The 18,202-nt window shown below is 35.5% G+C and overlaps 1 protein-coding gene across 1 annotated transcript in view; it reads right to left on the bottom strand.

Moving 5' to 3' along the window:
* Positions 1 to 18,202, bottom strand: part of MS3_00011118 (uncharacterized protein) — a gene marked incomplete at both ends in the record, with an annotated part of 121,065 nt that overhangs the window by 19,251 nt on the left and 83,612 nt on the right. The window contains 4 exons of the mRNA XM_051219526.1: positions 9,369 to 9,416; positions 11,373 to 11,480; positions 14,013 to 14,296; positions 14,573 to 14,986. Coding sequence (XP_051064800.1) covers positions 9,369 to 9,416; positions 11,373 to 11,480; positions 14,013 to 14,296; positions 14,573 to 14,986 — 854 coding nt within the window. The remainder of the gene's footprint in view (positions 1 to 9,368; positions 9,417 to 11,372; positions 11,481 to 14,012; positions 14,297 to 14,572; positions 14,987 to 18,202) is intronic.

Below are 18,202 nucleotides of genomic sequence, written 5' to 3'. Positions count from 1 at the left end.
TACGGCGTGCCTCAGAAAATAGTCAGTATCATACAGAGTTCATATGATGGACTAAACTGCAAAATCGTGCATGGAGGACAGTTGACAAAGTCGTTCGAGGTAAAGACCGGTGTCAGGCAAGGTTGCTTATTCTCACCCTTTCTCTTTCTCCTGGTGATCGACTGGATCATGAAGACGTTAACATATGAGGGGAAGCACGGGATACAATGGACATCTAGGATGCAGTTGGACGATCTGAACTTCGCAGATGATCTGGCCCTTCTATCGAAAACGCAACAGTCAATGCAGGAGAATACGACCAGAATAGCAGAAGCCTCAGCAGTAGTATGAGGGTATTTCGAATTATTTGAATTATGGTACGAACTAAGAATCCCCGATATAACGCAACTGAATCAAGAAGTACTAGATGAGAACAAACGAATGTATTGTATTTAGAATTCGAAATCAAGTATTCAACAAGTACAATGGTATCATTAGTTCATTCAAACACCACATCCGCCACAGCTTAAATTGGTGTCTATATGTCTGTTATTGATTTTACATCTTCTCAAGTTCATCCTGTGTCTGTCCGACATTGTATTGGATAAAATCTCTGTAGTATCTAGAATGTGCTCATTAGTATTGGAATTAACAAACGAAATCGGAACAGACTCACCCGGAATTGTATACAATCAGCATGTCGGTTTTGTACTGAAATCAATAATATCTAGAATTCGAACCATAGACTTTTCAACACTATCCTCCCCCACGAAATAATAATAATATTATTATTATTATTCACAAACATCTTATGGGTACATAAGTGTTGTGAAGAAACCATTTTGGGTTTCTTCAAAAAATGCAATAATACACAATTTTCAATAATGTCAGCATTATACTTGCCGTATTAAAAAAAAAGAATTTAGAGTAATAATAGTAGAATATGGTTAATAATAACTCGGGTCTGTGTAAGTGAAAAGAATATTGAATTGAGTTTAATGAAGGAAATGTAGAAAATAAGGGAATAGAAATAAGGGAGACGTGAAATACGCAAACAGTTTAATTGGCGTGTTTATGAACATCAAAAAACAAGAACAAACGACTATGTTTGTATCGTCAAATTAGTAACAAAAAAATAATTAAGAAAAAACAACTTATTATTGTAGTAAGATATGGCACTAGAATAAATGTTTGTGCAGTCATAGTTTGGAGTGATGCTACGAAAGTCTCAATTAAGTGAAAAGGATAATAAACTATCAATATGTATGAGTAGTCATATATACATAGTGAAGATAAAACGGGTCTGAGAAGTTAATGTAAGTGTAACACAAGTTATTGTCTTAATTACAAACTTCGTAATCTTAAGAATAATATTTATTTAGAGGGAAAGAATGGAGTGAAAAGAAGTGAACACCTAGTGAAAAGTTTTGATTCATGATAAGAATAATAATTGTGTAGTGAATATCAACCTCAGAAGGAAACCAACAATTTAGAAAAATAAAATAAAAATCCTTCAATGCACTTGGATGAATACATTTAGATTTATGTAATAGGATACAGAGTGAAACCGGATATTAGTATAAACATCTGTGCAACAATAATTAAGATTGATGCTATGAAAGTCACAATTAATTTCAAAGGACAGTCAGGAATTAAATATGTTTAGAAGGACAAGAAGAGATAAAAAGAATATCTAATGTGTTGGGGAACTAATAATGATATTAATAACGGTAATAATGATAAACACGAACGTAAGCAGACTTCATATATTAAGATGAATAGAAATAAAATAAAATAGACGTGAAAAGTTTCAAATGTTTCATTTTGCTTTTCAGGCAATTAAATGGATGACGGACCTTGTTTGTATAAATCCTTATTGATTACATTGATATTCAGTAGGTGAAATAATCCAATTTCGGAAAGAAAATCATCAAAGAAACTTTTGAACCGGGTTGTAGTTTCACTGCAACGGAGGTTCACTGGCAGTCTGTTCTACATGGTTGAGTAGCGAATAAGGAAAAAATTCTGACGTATCTTTATATCCCCAATTTATAAATGATGTGGCTTCATTTAAAACATATTTCTCACATTGACTGGAGTGAACATTAGAAGTGACTTTGCGATAAGGATAAACAGCATTTGATATGAAATCATCCGAATTGTAATTAAAATGGAGCTCATTTAATACTTGTGCTTCGCATTGAACAAGTTTCCCACAAGAAACAAATGCATTGTGAAAACAACTAATATGTAGCGTGGCGTCGAGTTGAGATTAACTATGAACACCGCTACCAAGAAACACGTGCCAAGCGAATCAGAAGGCGTAGGTTGAACGTAACCAAAGAAACCCATAAAATCCCCGAGAAGCCAAATACCAGAAGGCAATTAATGGACCAAGTCGATGTTTATTTGCTGGCGATCTCGTGGCATCGAAAGGATACCGAGATCGTGCCAGGATACAAGCTTGGTTACAGAACGTAACCGAATTCGCGCAAAGTTACAATCAAAGTGTAAGTATAAGAATGGAAGCACAAAATAGCTGTCATTAGCACAGTTAAACAAAAGCACATTAAAACAAACACTGGTACAGTTGGTTATAATAAGAATTGTTTCTATTAAACCAGTCGTGTTCTCGTGATAAATGGTGAGTCATTACAAATACTTGGTATGACATCAAGCTTTGACTCTCCTGAAATAGTTTCCTTGAATTTATTAGGAATGTCATTGTAGAGTAATAGATCATTAGAAAAATCAGCATCCATCAAAACTACATCAGGTTTTCGATCATGATTAGGTTCATTCAACATATTTCCTTCAGATTTGTAAGAAATTTCGTCAGAAATAAGTGAATCATTGGGAAAAACCATATCTGGTACAATAACCTGAGAAATCTGATAAGTTGGTTGATTAGAAACTGTTGTCTCGCAAAGATTCTGAGTTTCACTTAACTCTGAACTGCTATATGAATCTACACTGTCTTTTAAAATCATTGGTAGGGATAAATGGTCATTAGGAACACTGGACTTAATAGAATCAGAATTACAACAGTTAAAATTCGTCGCAGCAAGATGAACAGTGGAATTACAATCAGATTGAATATGTCCAATATCACCACATTTAAAGCACTTAGAATTACGAAATTTACATGAATTAAAAGAGTGGAACCTGCCACAGGACAAACATTAGCCAAACTTGTGCCCGTCTTCGTGAACTGCATCGCAACTCCCCGATGGATCATCTGCATAACCTTCAGTATGTGCTGGGTTGGGATGACGTAATGCAGTGGAATATTTTATATCCTCATGAATCATTTTACGAAACCTTCTTCCTTTACCGCATTAGAAATTCGTATACTTAACATAGTCTAGCAGTAGATCCTGAAGAATTGTATAAGAAAGCGAAATGGGCTTTTCCGGTAAAGCCACAGTTCTTAATGAGCTATATGCTTCTTTTCGGATGAATGTGAGGAAATGTGCTATAATATTAATATCCTCATTATCTTTCTTGGTCATAGCCCAGATTTCGAACCTTTCCAAATAATCCTCAAAGGCTTCAGAAATTGAATGAATATCTAACTTTTCTATGGCAGGCTCTATCGCGACGCCAATATGGTATTTCGAATTATTTGAATTATAGTACGAACTAAGAATCCCCGATATAACGCAATTGAATCAAGAAGTACTAGATGAGAACAGACGAATGTATTGTATTTAGAATTCGAAATCAAGCATTCAACAAGTACAATGGTATCATTAGTTCATTCAAACAGCACAAGTAGGTCTAAATATACACAATGGGTGGGGCAAGATCCTCCGATAAAACACAGAATGCACCAATCCAATCACAATTGATGGAAAAGATTTGGAAGACTTAAAAACCTTTACATATTTGGGCAGCATCATTGATGAACAGGGTGGATCTGATGCAGATGTGAAGGCGCGGATCGGCAAAGCAAGAGCAGCATATTTACAACTGAAGAATATCTGGAACTCATAACAATTGGCAACCAACATCAAGGGCAGGATTTTCAATACAAATGTCAAGTCAGTTCTACTGTATGGGGCGGAAACCTGGAGAATTACAGGTGTTTATTGACAGTTGTCTACGCAAAATACTTCGGATCCGTTGGCCAGACACTATTGTCAGCAACCTACTGTAGGAGAAAACAAACCAGATCCCAGCCGAGGAAGAAATCAGGAAGAAGCGCTGGGAGTGGATAGGACACACATTGAAGTAAGCACCCAACTGCATCGCAGGACAAGCCCCCAGTTAGAATCCTCAAGGACAAAGGAAAAGAGGAAGACTGGAAAACACATTACGCCGATAAATGGAGACAGACATGAGAAGAGTAAAAAAGAATTGGATAGAACTGGAAAGGAAGGCCCAGGACTGAATTGGTTGCAGAGTGCTGGTCGGTGGTCTATACTCCATCGGGATTAACAGGCGTAATTAGGTGAGTAATACACTTGAGGAATTTGCAACAGCACGCAGACGGTATCAACACGCGGAATGGGAATCGTCGTCCACACACCTCCATCCAATTCTTTCATCCACACATACCGCAGCAGATAGATTCACTAGATGGGCCATGCCCTATACACGATACTTCAGCTGAATCCATAACTTCAGTATTCCTCTTTCTTGACTTTCGCAAATAGACTGTTAAAAAGCATGCAACGACTACACCCGATACCAACACGTGCGAGCATGTGCCACGAACAAATCAATAGAATACCTAAAAAAGTACATATTCGTCTTTCTTCAAAGTAACGCTGTCAGAAAACCACTGACTATTCCATATGGAGTCGCTAAGCGAACGGAAAAATATTTCGTCATTTAGAAAAGTGGCAAGTGGGACACACTCTCTATAGGCAGACTAAAATCTGCCTTCTTAAATGTTCAAAAAATATCCTCGGATAAAAGACCTGAACTAACTGAATAAAAAAACCCAAATTCGACGTCAAATCAACAGACAAAACTTTATCTCTAACCCGTTGTAGACCAAACACTGATAGGTATTGTCTCTCTCGACTTGATCTTCAACAAACTCCCCGACCAATGTTATTTAAGTTTTATTACAATTCATTTTCCGCGTACTCGAATCGTTTGCCCTAGCGGTGCGAGGTGAAAAAGGGACGTGAGAAGGGTTAGTCGGGGAGATAAGAGTGGTATTAGTAGGTGTAGGAAGGATTTGAATGTGACCAACTTTGTCTCGTGTGCTGTTACGAGTATGAAGGCTGGTGTCACTTCCCGGCTGCCCACACCGTGGAAGGGTATTTCTTGAGGAACCTAAAAAGGAAATTCGATTAGTGTTGGTCTTAACGGCCTGGGAGCGTGACCTCAGAGCCCAAGAGACAACTGCTTGAGGCCGGTCACGCACGGCCTTTTCGTGGAAGGTTTTTAATGTGTTAGCTCCGTTCTTCAAAGGGCCTTACCGCCGGAGACGGAAATCCGTGAGGTAAGGTGAGATGTGACATTTTTAGGGTCGACCTTTTCTAACCCCCCTCCTTGTGGGAAGGCAGCATCGCTGTATATGCTGGTTGTCCGAGGGAAAGACCTTACTTCTGTCACACCCCTCCCTCAGGCCTTGAGTTGCTGCTTTTAGTCTTACCGTTCTCCAACCGACCTGCCTGGCATGGTAGAACCTACAGGAACATATGTTCCAGCCAATATAGCTCGGTTGGGTCATCACGATAGGCAAGCCCGACCACCGCGTCAAGGTAGCAGCTACGGTCGGGTAGGTGTAGACTACCTGGTCGGGGACTGAGAGATGATAGCAACCGATGGTTAGAGACCCTGAATGACATGGCTCAAAATCGTTTGCAATGGCGCAGGTGCATCCATTCTTTGTGTTCTCCCAAATTTTAATCTCCTGATTCCTCCTTGTCTCTTTTTCCTCTTCCCAAATTTATTTCACTGTATTCTACTCTTTAAATAACATCTCCAAACCCTAATCTTCCCGATTACTGCTTATACTCTTACTACCTCCACCACTATGGGATTTGAATCGACAATTGTATCTCTGTGCCAATCTGGTATGGCAACTCGAACTAATGTACGTACGTACGTACGTACGTACGAAGTTCTACGTTGTTACTGACTGACTGACAATTCATTTTCTGTTATCATGAGTGTATGTTTTCCCCCACTGTCGTCACTAACCATCACAACCACATTTAAATAGATTTCAGTTAGTGAATAAATTTGATATTTCTTTTATGTCCCTTAATAAAAACTTTACTATCACTATTATTGAAAATGCCACAGGTATTTGGAGTTTAACAACGCTTTAACCAGTAACACCTAATATGAATCGTGTCCACCAAGTGAAATCAAACGACAGAAGTGAGGAGATTCGAAGATATATTTGATAGGCTATCAATATATCATGGATCGACTGATATTATCTGGTTAGCGATTGCATGGGTTGTTGAGTACAGCCTTTTCTACTCGTTATGTGGTGCGGATGGATAACTCAGTGCCATCAGCTCAATTTGTCCATTAGGACTAATGTGGTCAACATCCAATGTCGAAAACTTACAGATCTATTTATTTTGGAGTTTATCATTATCATTGTTATATAATTGTGCTATTATTCTTCTTATTGTTGAGTATCAGATTTTTTTGTAGTAATCGACCACACACATGATAATTTCGTACAACAACATACTACAAAGATTACCAACATATATGGTATACGTTTCTTTACACACCATTTTTTATTACATATTTCAATGCATATACTTATTATTGTGTATTTATCAACTCCTAATTGTACAAGTGTTACTTCTGGACACTCGAGGGGGTGCTATGTGGGAATGGTCAGAATAAACTTAATACGAAGACAATTTTTGCGAATATCTATTACTTTTCATAATTCCATTCAATTCATTACAAACGCTAAATCCACTTCCATTATTCCTGCTCACTATTCGCAAGTGATAATGACTACCGTACTCTAACTACACATATTCACATGCATATCTCATTAAGAAGTGTATTTTACTGACCTGTAAGCGATACAAAATCTGGAAGATTTTGGCATTCCACTAATGATTTATAGAATACTTTCAAATGTAATAAAAGTATCCTACAACCATTTTTACTTTTATAATTAAACTATTTAGCTTAGATAATAAAATATTAACAAAAGTATTCATTTAATAAAAAGATGCATTATTTTAAACTGAAATATTATCCATAGTTAAACAGATGAAACAGTATTACAAGTGATATTATCCAATGTTGAAATGGTCAAATAAGATCACAGGATAGACAGACATTATCCTTCATTACGAAACAATTGATTAAGACTGGTCATAAGGTTGACATCAAATCAGCATTTGTAATGTTATATATGAAAGTCTTCAAAGACGTATACTAAGGTTTATTGAAGCCTTAGCTATACAGAAATTGAAACCCCACTGTATGTGTTGAAAAATAATTTGCCCTTACACTTAACTTACCATGTTAATATTAATTTATTGTCTAGAATGATAACCACATTGTTTTTGTTATGACTTACATTTAATCTATCTAGCTGACCTTTTAATTTTTATATATAAATGTTCTTAACAAGTACATTATGTGTGATCAGATTGATTTGGAAATGTATTACGTAAATATGCCATCACATAATTCTGATAAACTTCGTTTTAATATCAGAAAGGGTTTTGTGGAGTTTGTAGTAATTTTAACAGTTGAGATCATGAGTCAATTGAAACTAGACCACCATGGAAAACCTGGAAGCACTGGACGGCCGTTTCGTCCTATTGTGGGACTCCTCAGCAGTGCGCATCCACGAAACTGCCTCGCGGGACTCGAACCCAGGACCTTTCACTCTCGCTCCAGGCGCCTAACCAACTAGACTACTGAGCCAGCACCCAAAGGTGTTAATATCTATCTTCAACTAGTGACTGGCTTCAAGATATATATCCTGGAGTTCTAGTGAGAAGGAGTGACCAGTGGAGCCCAACCGGGCCAGTTGTGAGGTAGTAAGTCACTGATGACAATGGTGGATGTGTTGCGCCTGGCGCGAGACTGATAGGTCCTGGGCTCGAATCTCGCGAGGGGGAACCATGGATACGCACTACTGAGGAGTCCCACAATAGGACGAAACGGCCGTCCAGTGCTTCCAGGTTTTCCATGATGGTCTAGCTTCAATTAACTCATGATCTCAATTGTTTAAACTTCGTTTTCTTTGTCTTGCATTATGGAAATTTATCAAAGGAACTAATTGTTTTACATTATTGAAATAATCTATTTATACACATATCACAGTACGTTTAATAAATATAAAAAAAGAAAAAAATACCATAGAAAATAAGACAAGAAAGTACTACTACTACTACTACTACTACTACTACTACTACTACTACTACTACTACTACTAACAACAACAACAACAACAAGAACAAAAACAACGACACTGAAATTGTAAAGGAAGATCTATGAAAATCAAATGATTTTACGTTAACTCTGATAGAAATGAAATGAATTATAGAAATAAGTTTCAATGAATGATAATATAATACATACATATGTATATACATATATGTGATAGATGTATACATATGTGTATTGTATATATAGTATACAATGATGTAATGCATAGATTGTGAGTTCAGCTCCTTAGAAAATGAATGTGAACACATATATATTAGAAAGAAGTTTGATGATATTGATTAAATAAATAAATAAAGAGAAAAGAGAGAAATATGAAAATATTATCCATAAGTAAACAGGAAATGGTTACTGTGCAAGAAAAAAATTTTAAAAAAAAGAAAAAAAAGGAAATAAGAAAAAGATACAAACGAGATTGAATGAATAAAATTTCTCATTAGAAATTTATGATGGAAATAAAAATTGATCAGAAAATAATTTAACGAGATAAAATTTCTCTTGATTTAAACATTCAATTATATGATTATTATTATAATCACCAATATTATTGTTGTTATTGGACATTGTTAATTCAATGAAATCCCTCTTAAAAGATGTAGAATCAGTAGGAGAACAAGAAGCTGATGATGATGAAACATGATGATTGATCCAATTTAAAGGATCTAAATAACCTTTACTTATAGTGATAATACGTTTTGGAAAATGTTTCACATTTGTCTGATATAATGATATTGATGATGTTAATGGAATAATTAAAGAGAAATCTTTATTTGAAAATAATCCATGGTAGTGAAATAACTGACAAAATGATCGTGATGATGGGGATGTAGAAGACGAAAATGTTTGTGCTGATGTTGTTGTTGTTGCTCTAAACATCTTAGTATCATTGGTAGTTGTCATTGAATTACCATCAACATTAGTAACACTGTTAGTATTCATCACGTTAATATGAATCAAATAACCATGGGTTGTTAATAAAAGAATACTTGATGATAAATTAAGCCATTCCATTGTATTAACTGATCCAATAATTTCTTAATGATTCAAAAATAAAAAACAAAATGAATAAAGGAATGTAATTAACGGGAACTAATAAAAGGTAATAATACATTGCATTGATATATTAGTATGATTCGAGTAGAAAAAGGTTAATGATCTGAACCAACACATTTTAATTCGATGATGTTCAATGGTTAAGAGTTCATTATGAGATCAGAAGGCAATCACAGAGTTATAATTAGACATTATTTAGGAGAATCCTATAATAAAACAGATGCCTAGTGATAATTTTTAACCACAAATGTTACTACTTCAACTGATATAATTTACAACTTCTATGGGGAGTAAAGGTTGATGAACTTATTATGGACAATGAAAGTTCTACAATTAAACTATTCAGTAAAGATAATTCAGTATCGACAAAAGCATTTACATGAGCTCCAAATCTGCATTATCTCAGTCTTTTATTTATTCATATTCAAACTAGAATGATACTACTACCAATCCCTGATTGGTTTATTCAATAGCTCTCTATTGGATATTGATTTAGACAGAATATCACCTTAGTATAATTATAATTATCGGTATAGGGTTATGGAGATTGTTGAGTTCTTATTGAAATCATGAACTGATAAATGTCAGATTACCATTTAAAACCTGTAAGCACTAAACGGTCGGTTCGTCCCAATATGGGGCTCTTCAGAAATGTGCATCCACGACCCAGCACGTGGGAGTCAAATACAGGACATTCGCTTTCATGTGAACGCTTAGACTCTGTGATAAGTCTTGTTAATTTGAACGCTTTATTCGGTTCCTAAGCTGTTCTGGTGACCCGCAAACTAAAACTACGCAGCGACCTGAACTCGAGAGAAAAGACGGAAAATAAGCGAAAAACACTGTACTCTAAAGGTTCATTTTTGTACAGATAAACACGGGTATTTATAGATGTTAGCATTTGTTAAATCAACATCATATTTCAGACAATTCGCTAAAAGACATATTATGCTGCTGACCAATAGTAGCACGCCACGTTGAAATTCTAGAAAGCTTCATCATACTCTGATTGGCTAGGACCCCTCGGCTCCTTTAGGGTCTCTGGAGGTTCCGTCGCAGTTCTCGGAAAGCCGACTTAACACTCTGAACCACTGGGCCAGTATCCATAGTGGATTGATTGAAGTAAGACTGCTGACTTTCCTTCGGCTGCAATTGATAGACGAAGGTTTGAGTTTATTTATCTATTTAATTATTTCAACACATAAATATTGGTATAAAGGGGCACGGAATACATATGCGCCATACAAGTTACTCGATTTGTGTGTGGGCTGTGATACTGCCCGGGTGCCCAAACCGAGGCAGGTGGTTTTCTTAGGAAGCCACACCCAGAGCCTTCGACCTAAAGGTCTAATCTACAAGGCAGTGAGGCAACGTAAGGAGATACAGTACCATGGTAGCCAGTGACCAACAATAGATTGATACGCCATTTGTTTCCTTAGGATCCTGGAGCCCATGCGTACCACTGGTTTAAAAGCTGAGTTTTCCAACTCCCCTAGGTGGACTCTCCGTGTCCACCGACCCAGTTAAAGCGGTGGACATTCGCTTTTCGTCTTCTCAATTTCGTAAACCAAACCCCCGCAGCAAGAAGACAGTGAGTAGGACTTCCTTGGAAGTGGATGTATACGTGTGGCCATGTGAGGGCATTTCGAGAGAAAGAGCGGATTCTCCCCCACCCTCGGCTGTACCAGAGCATTTTCGGGCTTGTGTCGACTCAAAGACAACAGTGCAGGTCAGATGTGTAATTGTTAAGTCTAGGACAGTAGATACAAAAGAAATAGTAGATAGGAAATAGAAGAGAACTTAATTAGAATTTTGATTAGTAACTTTAACATGTGATAACAAAGACGGGTCTCAAGCCATAACATTTTTATCAATATTATTATTATTATTATTATTATTATTATTATTATTATTATTATTATTATTATTGATCTTACCGAATGTTGTATGGTTCTCTGTGAACAGATCATTATCTAATTGATGTATTAAACTGATACTTCTCAATAGAGTTTGTGAAAATGCTGACCAACAGTCAAGTTTTCCATCTAATCAATAAAGAGAAAATCTGCTTAGTTTGTCTCTTTTTTTTTAAACGAGGCGGAAATAAATTATGTTTGCAATTGTGGACATGATAACTAATTGATGTATAACACTTTCACCTGGGATTATGATATAAAATACACCAAATAATTTATTAATTGAATGATTAAGAGAGTTTTGATCAGCTTCTTGTTGTCCTGTAGAGGTGCAATGCTAAAGAAATGTGTGTACTACTTTATCCAGGTGTTTATTTTTTCTGTTTAAATTCCTTTTTAGTGATCCATCAGCGCTCCTAGTTAAGAGAATGTCCAAAAAGGCTATACGATCATCACTCTCTTCTTCAGATGTAAACTCAATTGCTGGATGTACTTCAGTAAACTGTCTAAGAACCTCTTACTGTGATGCATTATCTTTACTGAGGAAGAACTTATCATCCATATGTCGACAGTAAAATGTGAATTTTCGAATAGTCTTTTTGAGTGGACCATCTTCTAGTTTGTCTAGGAAAATGTCAACTAATATAAGGCTCAATGATGAACTCATTGCAACTCTATCTGTTTGCCTATAGATTTTTCCTTTGAATTTGAAATTTACATTCATGATGAATTTCAGTAATAACTCTTTAACGACATTGATAGGAATTGCAGTTTTAATTTCATTTTCACTCAATTGTTCACCGATATATATATTCTATCGTCTCTATGAGTGGAACAATTGTGAAAAATGATGTTACATCTAAAGTCATCATCTTTAGTCCCAAAGTATTTGTATTTTTTGATCTTGTCAACAAGTTGGAATACATCCTTAACACTAAGTTTTGCAAGTTTTTTCGTAGAGAGGTTTCAATATAATGACCAACCATTTAGCTATAGAAGAGTTATACATATTTAAAATTGGTTTTAATGGGATCCATGGTTTGTGTACCTTTGGCAATCGATACAATCTTGGCAAATAGGTTCCGACCGGTTTAATCATTTCTTATAAAAACGAAAAAATAACCAATTGATCCCTGAGCTTTTTCAAAGATCTGATTAGCTTTTATAACTTCGTTTGTAGTATAATTGCAAATTCTGATCAAGAAGTAGAACATTTTAAATCAACTCTATTAGATTATTGTTACCAGTATAAGAACAATAAATTTAATTACAAAAGCTATTGAATGACCTAATTTGACTATTTCATTTAAGACTTTTCGTAGTCATATGTAATTGTCTCTGTCATATTTATTCACAAATATTTGTATTATTATTATTGTTTAATATCTGAAGGGGTTATTACTGTTATTACTATTGCTTTAACATCATCATTAATCTTTCCAATACATGATTCGTTTACTTCTCATTCATTCCACCTTATTATGTCTTACTAATCATTTTTTACACAATATAGTCGGAAAACTATACACATTTGATGGAACTGTAATTGTACTATTATTTCCTTCACCCTATCTGACCCATATTTATTCGGATCATGGATCTAAACATTTTCACTTAACATATAAGTTGATTCAAATTAACATTCTACACGAGTCAAATCAACATTAACTATTTTAAATTCACATGGTGTTGTTTTACTTGTATCTTCCCATCGTTATTTAGGACTGCAATTGATCAGTCTATTCTTGGCATATTTGTACACAGGGCGGACTGCGTCGATATTGCTTAAAGTCACATGCCTTATGAGCAAAGATGGATGGTGGCTAGCAGTGGAATCCAGAACGCGCGTTTTCTCCTGTTTGGGAAAATACAAGTAAAACAATACCAAGTGAATTTAAACTTCACCACATTGCACAAGCAGGTGGCTATCAGGACTCAGTAGCCAATTAGATAACGCGATTTCGCTTGAGGTGAACGGTACTAGATTCGAGTCCCAGAGTGAACATCAACTCTGAGGTGCAGGTACATCCAGCTGACGAGTCCAAAAAAGGACGAAACGCGCGTGTTGGATTCCACTGCTAGGCATTATCCATCTTTGCTTATTAACTATTTTGTTCTATTTTGTTTGACAAGCCTATATTCACATACTTAAACTTTAAACAATGCACTTTGCCCTTGACCTGGCCATTTCCCGTATTATTAATTTGGATTACATAATTGTAGAACCTGAAGACAATTTATCGAAAAGAATATTCTTTGTTCAAACATTAGTCTTTTATAGACGGAGCATTAAATCTCTGATGACTGCAAGTACGATTTATTGGCAAGTGACAAATAGCACGAAACCTAGAGGAAGTAAGGTTTCACGTTGATTACAGATAACCATTACTAATTAAAATGAATTAACATAAAAACCTTAGTTAAAAACTTTCTACCATCCCCTTCCGATTAAATAACGTCGATAAAGTACAGTGGTATGTTGAATGATTTAACATAATACCAATATCACTAAATCAAATAATTCTAAGGACTAGGACTAGATATTCATTACACTTCAGTGACTGATTGGAGTAAAAGTTTTTCACATTAAATGATAATGATGATAGAAGGGAATGAAAATATGTTCAACATAAATAAATATAAGTTTTTATCAACATTCACCTGGTTCCAAATATGTCCAAACACAAACGTGTTTACTTGTATCAACATCTTCCACCAAAGGTTCTGGACGATTACTAGTTAGTTTTGAATTTTCAATCAAAAAGTGAGTTACTAGAGATGATTCTGAATTGAACAATGAAGGGACAAACCAGGATGAATAAAATTTTAGATAACTTGATGATGATGATGATGGTGTAGAGGAGGATTGAATTTCACAATTTGAATCATTCCATGCATAACATACTAATTTACCGCCACTTTGACTAAGCCAAATATTAGAACCACTAAATATTGAAAAAAGGAGATTATAGAACTATATATATATATAATGGTTGAGATCATGAGTCAATTGAAGCTAGACAACCATGGAAAACCTGGAAACACTGGATGGCCGAGGGACTCCTCGGGAGTACCACAATAAGACGAAACGACTGTCTAGTGCTTCCAGGTATTCTATGGTGGTCTAGCTTCAATTGACTCATTATCTCTAATATTAAGAATTACTATACTATCCACAAAACCCCTTCTGATATATATATATATGCATGCTTAAAACTTACCAAATTTCTGGAAGAATAATCCCTGAATGAACAGGTTGATCTATATCGATAAAAATAAGTCGATCAAATTTCAACATTAAACTAGAATGAATATTAATTTTTATAATACAAATTTGTGGAAATGATAAGCATAATATGAAGTGAATACATCTGTTAGATAATGTTGTTGCCGCTGCTGATGATGATGATACTGTTGGTGACAAGGATGAATTGTAATCTTGATCATTCATTTTATGTTGATTATAATCATACATTATACAACTAAGCATCATATTAATTTCTTGAAAAAGATTTTCACATCTATTGTCATTATCATTACTAGTCGATGTGAAATTTCGATTCAATGTAGAACAACATTGTGACAGTTGCACTTTTAAAAGACAAATATACTTTAAAGAATTTTGATTATTTGATCTAAAAGAGAGAAAAAATAAACGACAATAGTAGGAATTTTCAAATGAAAGTGACCTATAATGGATCTAAAATGAATGGTTGGTTTTAGAGAAGTAGTCTTTTACTTTATCAGCTGATTGGTATGATATAATGTAAAACCAGAATTTAACAAAAAAAAAACGAATTTTTTAACAGTTAAATTCATGAGACAATCTAAGCTAGACCACCATTGAAAGGCCGTCTTGTCCTAATGTCGGACTCCTCAGCAGTACGCATACACGATCCCACACGTGGGACTGGAACCCAGGACCTTCGGTCTTAAACGTGAGCGCCGAACCTCTAGACCACTGAGCCGCCATCCAACTCTCCTCATGACTAACTTCAATCGATCAATGATCTTACGCAACTTTTCATCCATTGTCTGATGTGGATAATTGTCTTACACTCGACACAGATTGGACTCCACTGGTGACGGCTTCTTAACAGAACTCCATGAAAACCATCTTGAAGCTGATCATTAATGAGCATATGATTTTTGTTCTTGTACGAAATTCGGAATTTTATTATGTCTGTCAATTACAATTGTGGTTTGATAAGATTAACGGATAGAACTTATGGATGATATACTAAGATAAGCTTAAAATAATCGTGACAATTTTTCACCCCATTTCTTAGACAATAACAAATTAACTTTTGTGAATGGATAGTTTATGGCAAAAGAAATAATCATAATACAAAATGTAAGCAGATTTGATATAGTTTATAAATTGATTAAAGTATTTTATAATTTAGTTTGCTCGTAAATCACAAAAAAAAGATAACGACATATATATTCGTTCTTTGGACATAGATTATCTGTATTCTTACAACTTAATAATAACCTAAATGAATTCTTACGAGTTCCTACACTGTATTATTATTATTATTATTTGAATATACAAACATTGATGCAAGCGGGCATAAAATACATATGCACCACTCAATAACAATGAGGTTGTGAAAAGATCTAGACTACCTGTTCCTGCCATCTAGATATTTCAACAAGTTATCTATTTTTGTTTGTTTTAATATATCATTATGTCTTTTAATCGCATAACCTATTCTGCTGCGTTTCTGAAAAGTGTACAACCTTTCGTTGTCAAAGTTACAAAAAACTCAATAAGAGACAATATGGTTGCTGGTAATTATGCAACGAAAAGAATGCACATTATTCAGATGTTCATTTACTGAACTGCTAACATCTAACTGGCGATCACTCGATATTTATCGCCAGGACCGACCAAGAAGAAAGAAACGGAAACTTTTTGAAATACTTTGCTCTGAGAATTCTATATTGTACCAAAAATATAATATTGAATAAAGTTGATAATAATAATAATAATAATAATAATAATAATAAAGTGCATATAATAAAAAAAGGACGACAACGAACAGAGATTAGTATATGAGAGTGAAATAATAATGGGGAGTAACAGTGCAGTTAGGAGAAATACAATCAGAAATAATTCTTTCAGTTAAAGAAATTACTTCCACAACTGGATCGCCACTGGCTTCTATTCTGAGCCATGTCTGTTAACGTCTCTAGCCACTGTATCGTACCATCTCTAGGACCCCAACCACGGAGTCGTGAAGGACCAACACAAGCCAGTCCTGTACATCTGTCTTTCATACTAAGAAAGCATGTCATACAGTAACCATCTCTCCGCTTATTTCGACCAGTCCCAGCGTCGGCAAATAATGTACGACGTGGAAATCTCTGGGATGACATTCGTAGAACATGTTCAAGCCACCGAAGTTGATGTTTCGAGATAGTGACATCAATTGAATTATCGTCTCTGCGATCGAACACAGTATGCCACACCTCTCTTTGTATTACTAACATGGTGTTGCCACTGGATGTCAGCAATCCTTCGGAGATAACGATGATCAAACACAGAGAGTCATCTAACATCTTCAACTCGGAGACGCCAGGTTTCACAGGCATAGAGTAAAACTGCTGCCACCGGCGCTTTCGAGATCCAACGTTTTACAGTCAGACTAACATCACGAAGGCTCCAAAGATGGTCTAGATTAGCATAAGCCGCTCTGACTTTCACTGTACTTGACTTGATCTTGTCACTCACGCCACCACTAGCACTTAAGCGACTACCCAGATACACGAACTTCTCGACTACTTCTATTTGCTCACCACCCAGGGTGAGTACAGAATCAGGGTCCATCCAGTCTTGTAAAAGTACTTTGCACTTAGAAGGTGAGAAGCACATATTATACCTACGGACACTAATTACCAACTGATTAAGTGTGGGTTGCTAACCTGTAAGACAATAATACTCAAGCCATGCAATCTTTACATTTTTATTTGTTAGGTTTGGGTAATTAACCTTAATGTTAGGGTTTCCATTACAAATTGACATCAGCTATAGAACTAAAATGCTCTTTAGCTAAACAGATCGATGAATTTGTTAAAAAATATGCAGAAAGCGTTGTCCGATTAGCTTGTCGGCAAAATATAGTACTACCGTATTAAGATTTGTTCCAGAATTAGGGATTCAAAGTTAAGATTTAGGAACAGTGTAGATTTACCAGTTATAGGCAATCTACAGAGATAGAATCATATTTACTATACCGCTGTAAAAAAAGCTTCTTTTGCTGACATTTTGATCAGTGTATAAATGTGTTTCAAATGCTTATTATACATAATATTTAAATTTCAGTTAAAAACTTAAAAGTCATGTTCTGCACCTCGATTACCTCGCCTCTGTACCTTACTTTATTTGGTAAGTGTGATTCTTAAACTGATCGACCGATTTTACAGTCACTTACTTTTCAGCTATTAAGAAGCGAATGTACAAAATTGAAAGCATTTCATAACAGAAGAAATAAAACTGGTTATATTCACTTGGTATTGTTTGCTTGTATCTTCCCATTGTTATCTAGGACTGCAATTGATCAGTCTATTCTTGGCATATGTTTATACAGTGCGGACTGCGTCGATATTGCTTAAAGTCACAAGTCTCATGAACAAAGATGGATGATGGCTAGCAGTGGAATCCAGGACATGCGTTTCGTCCTATTTTAGACTCGTTAGCTCAAGGCAATATCGAGACAGTCCGCATAGGATACCTATATGCCAACAAGAGACTGATCATTCGCAGTCCTAAACAACAATCGGTAGATGCCGTCAAACAATACCAAGTGAATTCAAACTTCACCCCATTACACAAGCAGGTGACTATC

The sequence above is a fragment of the Schistosoma haematobium genome, chromosome 5 (genome assembly GCF_000699445.3).
Source record: "Schistosoma haematobium chromosome 5, whole genome shotgun sequence".
NCBI classification, from domain to species: Eukaryota; Metazoa; Platyhelminthes; class Trematoda; order Strigeidida; family Schistosomatidae; genus Schistosoma; species Schistosoma haematobium.
This window is presented reverse-complemented; position numbering and strand designations above follow the sequence as displayed.